The 9,471-nt window shown below is 45.0% G+C and overlaps 1 protein-coding gene across 1 annotated transcript; it reads right to left on the bottom strand.

Annotated features, from left to right (window-relative positions):
* Window positions 1–1,877: 1,877 nt before the first annotated feature.
* LOC123051308 (arginine decarboxylase-like) lies at window positions 1,878–4,078 on the bottom strand. Its single transcript, XM_044474157.1, has one exon. It carries the CDS (start codon window positions 3,931–3,933, stop codon window positions 2,053–2,055), a length of 1,881 nt encoding a protein of 626 aa, XP_044330092.1. The 5' UTR covers window positions 3,934–4,078; the 3' UTR covers window positions 1,878–2,052.
* Between the last annotated feature and the right edge of the window lie 5,393 nt (window positions 4,079–9,471).

Here is a 9,471-nt window from a genome sequence, read left to right as displayed (position 1 = left end):
TCTTCCAGTTTTACAATCAAAAGGCCCTCGATAAAACAACGATCACTTGCTACTGTCTGTAAGTAGTACTACTTCTGTCATTAAGTCTCTCTATATAGGTCAGCTCTTTCATTGCATGTATTTATACTTATCCTCACTATATTATGCAGATTGAAGACCGCCGAATTGAAGAAAAGACAAATCGGTGATATTGGGTTCATTAACACAAATCTCATAGATGCATATACGGTTGAAAAACATCCCAAAGAAGCCGAGGCCAACTTGCTACAATCGTTGGTATTAAATCAAAACAAAGATATAATACTCTTTCCTTACAACTTCAAGTGAGTGTTACTGTCTTGTGCATATTCGGTTTCCCTTATTAGTCCAGGTTATGGTAATGTAATTGATGACTTATGCATGCATGCGCAGCTTCCACTATATTCTTCTAGAGATTAAGCTTGAGCCGGGAGTAGTAACCGTCTTAGACTCGAGACGAAAAGATCCCCAGGACTATGCGAACATGACTCAAATGCTCGAGAAGTAAGTTAAATCGATCATTATCCACCATATCAGCAACTTTGTTCATTTCCTGATATCAAGTAATTGTTTTCTTTGTCTGGCAGGGTTTGGAGAAAATTCACCTCAAAAGCTCCGGGACTGCCGAAGAAGCTGCAATTTAATCACCCGAAAGTAAGTACTATAGTAGCATGTTCCGCGCATCTCCTAGTGATTCAAGCGCTAGTTTCATCAATACCATTTAGCATGCTTGCTTATCAGTTTGATTGACCTCTATTTCTTGTAAAGTGGTTGTGGCAGGAACCCGGGAATAATTACTGTGGATACTACGTTTGCGAGTCCATCCGCTACACGACCTGTGAGCGGGGCTACACTGAAGAACAATATGAAGTGCGTAAGCAATAATATTCACAATTTTATTTTATTACCATCATTTGTGTTGAGTTTCATTTATTCATATATATATGTATTGACCCCCTTCTTCAAATTAGATGTTTCGGAAGTGGGATGAACTCCTAGCAGAAGATCGTATGCGAGGAATTCAAGAGGAATTGGCGGCATTCTTCCTTGACCACGTGATCGCTGAAAACGGAGAATACTATGTGGACCCTGTGTTCCTACAATTTAATTAGGAGATTGTATTGTAAGAGATAATTATTGTATATATGTAGCCGGTAGTGTCGGATAGATATGCGAGAACTTGTTGTTCGACCAATATCTCGGAGAAGGAGAGGTGGTCGATATCACTTCTCTCTATATGCATATGTTCGTGACGATCTTCTGTTTCCTTCATTTGATTACTAGCTAGCGTGTCTACTCCTCTCCATACGTATATAGTACGTAGCGTCGACAAAGCACGGAGATAAGAGAGGACACTTCTCTCTATTAATTAGCTAGCTAACACAATATATGAAACACCTAAATTAACCCCCCAAAACCCCTAAACCACCCCCTTTCAAAAAAAAAAACCTCAGCTCCTGCCAGCTGCTGACGCATGGATGCCTATTGGTCCCGGTTGGTGACACCAACCGGGACAAAAGGCTCTGCCTATTGGTCCCGGTTAGTGGCACCAACCGGGACCAAAGGCCCTCCTGCCTGGGCTCCCCGCACCGGCCACGTGGACGGCCTTTAGTCCCGGTTCGTGTAAGAACCGGGACTAAAGGGCTAGGGCATTAGTAACGACCCTTTAGTCCCGGTTCCAGAACCGGGACTAAAGGCCCTTATAAACCGGGGTAAAAAACCCTTTTCCTACTAGTGATTAGATCCATCACCAAAAGTATTTTTCATATTTATTTAGTTTGTATTGTAGAGGTTGATATTTTATTCTATAATCTTGGTCAAACATACACAAACTTGACTTGCACAAAGATTGATAGACGTTATATTCTGAATGGAGGGAGTATATAGGATATATAGTATACGGTAATACAGGTAGATGTGCATTTTCAGGAAATCTCCAAGAATTTATTCCGCTAGTGTGCAAACTTTATTCTGGATATCGCATATATAATTGCAACCAACCACGTGCTTGTATTTAGCAAGCACCAATTTTAACTAGGCGGTTGGTGGGGGCTGATAATCGACGAGGTACGGCATGGTGTTGAGCGCGTTCCCCACGAGCGTCCCCACCATTTCCCACACCTGCTTCTCCCTCGCTCGCTCCTCGATCACCCCGCCGATGTCCTTCTTGATGTCGTACCTCATGGTGCCGATGAGCTCCTCCGTGGTCGGGCCCAGGTCAACCGTGTCGAGTATGAACTCGCCGTCGTCACCGCCAAGCACGCGCACGAGACTGGGGCCGCCGAACAGGTTGTGCTTGCTGGACAGGGCCTCCTGGTACGCTCCGGACAGGAGCACGGCCACGTAGTATCCGCCGCCGCCAGGGCTAGACACGGTGTCCAGCGGGTGCAGCGGCAGCGTCTCTGCCCCGCCGATGAACTTCTCGATCTTCCCGTCGCTGTCGCAGGTGAGGTCGACGAGTGTGGCCATGCGGGTCGGCCTCTCGTGGAGCCGGCTCACCGGCATCATCGGGAACAACTGCTGGATGCCCCAGAAGTCGGGCACCAGCGAGAAGACGGACAGGTTCATGTGGTAGTTGTAGATGGTGGCGGCGTCAGCCATGACGCTCTTGGCGAGCTTCTTGCCCAGCTTGTACATCTCGATGCCGTGCTTCTTGATGTCCAAGGCATGGGACGTGGACATGCCCGCCGCCGCGTCACCCTTCAAATTCAATAGCGCCCTCGGCTGCTGCTTCGAGGCCAGCTCATGGATCTTGGCGTGCAGCTGCTCTGTGGTGTCGCCGTCGTCTTTGGGCTCGGCGATCGCGGAGAGCGCCTCGAGGATGATCATGGAGTGGTGTGACGCCATGGCGCGGCCGCTCTCGGTGCAGAGCACGGGGTGGGGAACGCCGTTGTCGTCACACTTGAGCCGCACCGCCTGCACGATGCTGGACGCGTACTCCTCCAGCCCATACGCCACCGACATGTCGGAGCTGCCCGATCGTGTCCCGTCGTAGTCGACGCCGAGCCCACCGCCGCAGTCCAGCGTGGTCATCGCCTCCGCGCCACAATCGTTCACGAGCGCGCAGTAGATCCCGGCGGCCTCGCAGGCCGCCTTGAAGACGATGTCCGTGGACGGGATCATGGAGCCGACGTGGAAGTGCAGCAGCTTGAGCCAATGCAGCTTGCCCATGCCCCTGAGCTTCCGGGCCACCTCGTAGATCCTCTCGGCCAGGAGCCCGAACTTGCCGTGCTTGCCGGCCGTGGACCCGAAATGGCCCGGTAACTTGGTTAGCAGCTTGGCACGAACACCAATGGCCGGCTCGATGCCGAGCCTGCGGCTCTGCTCGACGACGATGTCGAGCTCCTCCTCCATCTCCAGCACGATGATGACGTTGAGGCCCATGGCGCGCGCCGCCAGGGCGAGCGCGACGTAGTCCTTGTCCTTGTATCCGTTGCACACCAGGTAGGCGCCAGGCTTGGCTCTGCCCCTGGTGAGGCAGCTCATGGCGATGAGCAGCTCCGGCTTGGACCCGGCCTCGAGCCCGTAGCCGTACTCGTGGCCGAAGCGGACCATGTCCTGCACGACGGCCTTGTTCTGGTTCACCTTGACCGGGAACACGCCCTGGTAGACGGAGCGGTAGCCAGTGTGCTCGATGGCGGCCGCGAACGCGGCGTGCAGCGAGTCGAGCCGGTGCCGGAGCACGTCGGGGAAGCGGAGGATCATGGGGAACTGGAGCCTCCTCTCCTTGCCGTCGTGATCGTCGGTGGTCGTCGTCGCTGCGGCTTGGTGGATGACGGAGAGCAGGTCGATCTCCTGGCCCGGTGAGGTTTGGCGGCCGTGGGGGCGGACGCAGAGGTGGCCGTGCGTGTTGACGGCGAAGTAGGGGTCGCCCCAGCCGTGGATGTTGTACACTCCGCCGTAGTTCTTGGCCATGATCGATGCAGTCCCCACGAGGAAAGAGAGGGCAGGTGAATTTTATTACTGTGCCGGTGGAAGACTGCTGTGTGGATTTCGGGCTATACCTTCCTCGGTTATATAGAGGTCTAGCTAGAGGAACGAAAATGGCGTTTTGTATCCATGCATGGAGGAGGCCTGATTAATGAGTGTCGGTGTGGGCCTCGTACCACCGTCTCGGGTGTGAAGTCGTGGAAGTCATGCATGCTGGACCGTAGCAACTCGGTGACGAGGACGGTGTTTGCCTCGTGGAAAAGCCTTTCACGTACGTGTCCATCTTCCCAGCCTTATATAGTAGTACCGCCTTATCGGTGTCTTTCAAATGGAGCAAACCAACCTGTATTTGTATGGGTTAGGAGGATGATCGTATCCTTAGCCCATCTTTGAATCTTGTTGCTCACATTATTACATGATTTTACTTGTGATGACTTCGTCAATCTTAAAATGATATGCCGTCTCAGTCTTTTGAAGATGCTTATAAAGATAGGATCTGCGTGTGTGCTCATAGAAATAAAGTGTATGTGCGTATATATGAACGCCTGTGTGTACTGTGTTTCAAAAAAACATCTCTCAAATGGAAAAACAAAAGTTATGCCTAGCCCCACACTAGAAGAAAAACTCAAGTTGGTTGGCATCTGCCTACTGTCATGGATTTGTTTTGAAACCGTCTTCTAGAAACAGTAAACTACACAAATCAAGAGGTTATGACCCTCCATCAAAAGAAGAGGTTGCCACGGACGCGCGCGTCTATATAAGAGACAGATTACAAGGATCGGTTAGGTGGATCTGGGAGATATTCCTTGATATGCAAGATAGCTATGTACAAGGCAAATATCAGGAAGATCTCAACCAACATCTCAATCCTAACACGTTACAAACAGAACCCACACATGCCCTTATACATGGCTATGCACGTTGTTTAACATGATTACCTTCGACAGTGAGGTGTCCGTGGTGGTTTTGTCAATCTTAAAATTTACTGGGTCAGTTTTACAGATGCTTGTAGAGACAGTGTGTGTGTGTCTAGGATATGTATGTGTTTGTGATCATTTGTCTGTACTGTGTTTCCCAAAAAAAAGATTAGCTTTCCAAGGAATTTATATCCATGTGTGGGTAATGTGCTACAGGTAGGTTTTTTGATTTGGTTATGTTTTCTTGAATGTAACTAGGAAATGAAGGCTCGCTTAGCCGTGCCCGCCCATATTGATACCAAATAATGATATTATTTAGAAAATTTCTAAAGTACAAATATTTGAGAAAGTTTGAATTGTTGTATGGGTCTGAATATATGCGAGAGATATTTTTGAAATAGTGTTCAAAACGCTAAGCTTTTAAAGGTAAGTAACAAAGGAATCACAAGCAGTGGTTGCTAGGTGCATCTCCGTGATGCACTAGGACCATTACAAATGACAAACTCAACCATGATACACTAGACATACCCCGCACGTTGCAGCAGGATGGTAGTGTAATAAACAATTTAAAAGAGATGGGCAGATGGTAATAAGAAAAGGAGTAATAAATAAAAATAAGAAATATTTTGCAGCAGAAGATGGCTTGGATTTAATGTGTAACTCTGAAATCAACTTACTTAGTACGATCAGTTCTCTAACCAATATTTGTTAGTTAATAATCGGGTGCCATAGTTTCTTCAATACAGTGAACAACAAATAATCCTGTTTGTTCGAAGTGGACATCGAATACTCGAGTCTTATAGCCTTTTTTAGTGTGTTGATATTTGAAAAGGGGACAGGGCAGTGTGTTGCACTCCTGGTGTTGTTAGAGCACTATATTTTATTGGTATAATCATGCTATGTTCCAAACTCCTTTTTGTTTTGCTCATATGATATTGCTCATCTTTTGTTTTCTATCCTGATGCCTCATGCATTTACAGTAGCAATGTTCTAAATTTAGTGTTTGAAATAATGAACATGGTTTGGGACTCAGGGCAATGGATAAAATCTAGATGCTAAGTTGACTTTTTTCCTGTGGATTTGCTTATCCTGAAGATGCACAAAGGCTTAATAGCTCAAGCATTGGATGCTGGCAAAATAGAAATTCCTTCACCAAAGGAAGAAAATAATTCCACCGATTCGGAAGATGCTACAAATACCGAAAACTTTGAAATTAGTGAAGCACCGGAGACCACTGCTACTGCACTGTAGTGTTATCTCAATCACGGCACTGAAATAGTATTATCTATTACTTGACATTTTCTGTATCATGAGGACCACTGCCACGTTGTGCCAATATAACCATAGCCTTGAAAGGTGTCCGCTAAGTGTTGTTACCATTGATTATTTGAGTTCCAATTAACGTTCTTCAGAATACCTCCAAAATCCTAACTGAGTAGCATCAACGAGTGTCGGATTCAGATCCCACTATGATGTAACACTTGCTTGCCTGGACAATTTTCTGTACTGCAGCATTTATGTTTTATTTTTTAATTCCTAATTAGTTAGTAGTAGCGTGGGAAATAAACTGTGTGCTACTAGTATTTAGGATACTAGTAGCGCCTGGTATTATACACGCTACTACTATTTCGTTAGTAGTAGCGTGGGGGGGCGTCCGTGCTACTAGTAACATTGTAGTAGTAGCGCGTGGTGGCACACGCGCTATTACTAACTTTTTAGCTGTAGCTGATAGTAGTAGCAAAGTACCCGCGCTACTACTAGCCAGTTTACCCATGCTACTAGTAGCATTTTCTCTTGTAGTAACGAAACTAACTTACACTGGTACGCATCGGTGTTATACAAATGGTTTTTAACCCCTTTCCGCGACGACATTTCAAACTGTTGCCAAGTGAGTGTGGACGATAGGGGGGTCCTTCCCACACGACCCAGAAACCGTCGGGGATAGGGAGCCAAGATGCATATACAATACTCCTATTTGTTTGTGCTCGCATTGCCATCGCTGTCGGTATTCTCTGGTGCTACGTTTACGATGCGCGAACCATGACAAACTGTTCACTATTATAGAACGTGTATGATAAGCAGACAACCACACACATTCGCTTTTTCCAAACCGTATGCGATAACTAATTAAGAAGATTAGCTAATCGTCGTACGAGTGTCGGACAGGGTTACGAAACGTTGGACTGTCGTAACATCGTTGTACACGACAACTATCGCACACGCTATTCTTTGGTGCAACGTTTACGATGCATACTTCATCAGAAACATTTCATGGTTGCCAGTCGTGTACGATAAGTCAACTATCACAAACGTTTAGTTTGCCCGCACAGTTTGTGATATTGTTTGACATCGCACACGCTTTGCAAACGGCAACTGTGTGCATGCTTGCACACGTTTTCTCTCTGTGAACCGTGTCGGATTATGGTGTATATCGCAAAACGTTTGTGTTTTACCAACTGTGTGTGCCGTAACAATCTGGAGAGCGTAATTTCACCATAATCTAATTGCTGCTATCTCAAATTGTACCAGATTTGAATTTGAATGTATGCTATAGCTTTATTCATATCCATCAGGTTCGAACAACCAATGCATTATTCGATTCATAGGTACATATATTCAAGAATTACATAAGAACGAAATAAAGAATGATGAACCACAGTTGTATACTTGTACTATTAAAGACGGTAAAAAAAGAGGCAAAATACATTCTGATGCTGAACAAGGTGACGCGGAATGCCCATATTGTGCCCTCCTCCATGCAGAAGGCACGCACGACTCTAGTCCAACCCCTTGTGATGGCCGACCGTCCATCCTTCACGATCTTCATGAAAACATCTAGATAATCATCGTGTTCTGATAGAAATACTTTAACCTTTGCATGCCCACCAATCATGTAGTTCAAGAGGTAATTTTGAGTAAACTGCTTTGGGAACCACTGCGAAGGAAAAAGATTCAGACATTGTCATCTAACACAACTCATTATGGACAGTAAAAAGAAGGCTGCAGAGTTCTTACTTACCATCCTGCGGTACACTGTTGTCTTGGATAAAGTGTAAACAAATAGTTTAATTGCCATCTTTTGATCCATTTTACTAACAATCTTTATTAGCTTCCTCACTTGATGTTGGTTCATCAATATCTCATTTCCCCATATGCAGAAAGGGTCGAAGCGCGGATCTTTACCAATGACATATGTACCCGAAAGCACCAAGTTAATATTAGAAGCTAAACAACAATTGCACAATGATGTAGTACAACACTCTTTTATAATATCTTATAAATCCAATATACTCACATATTAGATGAATTAACATCTTATATTATGGGCCGGAAGGAGTTTATTGCAATCTTACAGATTATCGGCTGATTAACTGCTGCTGTATCCACGGGTTAGAGTTAGTTTGAGCTAGTTCGGGCTCAAATAGCCCTAAAGTATATCGAAACATGAGGGCTAGTTTGAGTTAGTTGCATCTAACCCACCCAAAAAACTGTCCAACCCAAGAGGTGCTAATTGGAGCTAGTTCTCCTAGTGCATTTATTGTCAATCCAACCCTGTCATACAAACACCTCTTTGGATGGAGTTAGTTCAGGGTTAGTCATGAGCTAGGAACTAACTCTAACCTCTAGCTAAGTTCAGTATCCGAACATGGCTGTGTTGTTGTTGTTGTTGTTGTTGTTGTTGTTGTTGTTGTTGTTGTTACTGCTCTTCTACGTATATCTAGACGTCATCAGAACATTAAGGTAACACTCTTCCTTGTTGCTATGTAGCCTAGGATTGCACATTTAGACATTAAGTACAACGCATGTTGCTATGTAGCCTCAGATATATTACATATGGCCCTAGTTAACCTAGCGACAAATGGGTTACAGAAATATTCAGTTAAAAGTCTGATTCACCGATTAGTCCCTTATCAGCCCCCGACCTACCAGCTACCGATATCCTGAACAATGAGTATATATAAGCCATGGGATGAAACTAACCTCGATGGAAAATAGCAGTCGTTCCCAAAATTGTCTTGTGTAGGTACATCGAGAGGCATGTTAAGCAGAACAGGCTGAACATCAACCAAAATTATCCATGGCAGACAAAATAATCTCCAAAAGATAGCTTCAGTGTGCAGGTTTAAGCACGCTAGTAAAGCAAAACAAGTGGAAAGGTGTGTTAACTGCAACAGGCCTAACATTTAACAACAAGCAAAGATAGTCATTCAAACTGGTATTGTGCCGGTCTAAGTACACTGGTTATTGTTAAATAAAAAAGGAAAGGCGTGTTAACTACAATATGCATCAACCAAATGTAGTCATTCAGAGTGGTATTGTTGAAACTGGTATTGATGAAATTGAACTGCACAGTTCATACTTGCACATATAAAACATCATGTTGTGAATAACTGGAATAAACAAGGCATACTACGAACAACCAAAGATAGCAATTTGAACTGGACATATGCTAACTACAAACAACCGAACAATCAAAAAACTTTACAAAAGGCATATGCCAGCTATAACAGGCTTAACATCAAGCAAATATATGCATTCCTATCGGTATGTTTAAAACTGGATTGATGAAATGTACTACACAGTAAATAATTGCACATATAGAGTA

This window comes from Triticum aestivum, chromosome 2D (assembly GCF_018294505.1).
Source record: "Triticum aestivum cultivar Chinese Spring chromosome 2D, IWGSC CS RefSeq v2.1, whole genome shotgun sequence".
Lineage (NCBI taxonomy): Eukaryota > Viridiplantae > Streptophyta > Magnoliopsida > Poales > Poaceae > Triticum > Triticum aestivum.
This window is presented reverse-complemented; position numbering and strand designations above follow the sequence as displayed.

Excerpts from the sequence above, each read along its gene's own strand:
- LOC123051308 (XM_044474157.1), bottom strand. The coding sequence starts at position 3,933 with ATGGCCAAGAACTACGGCGGAGTGTACAACATCCACGGCTGGGGCGAC.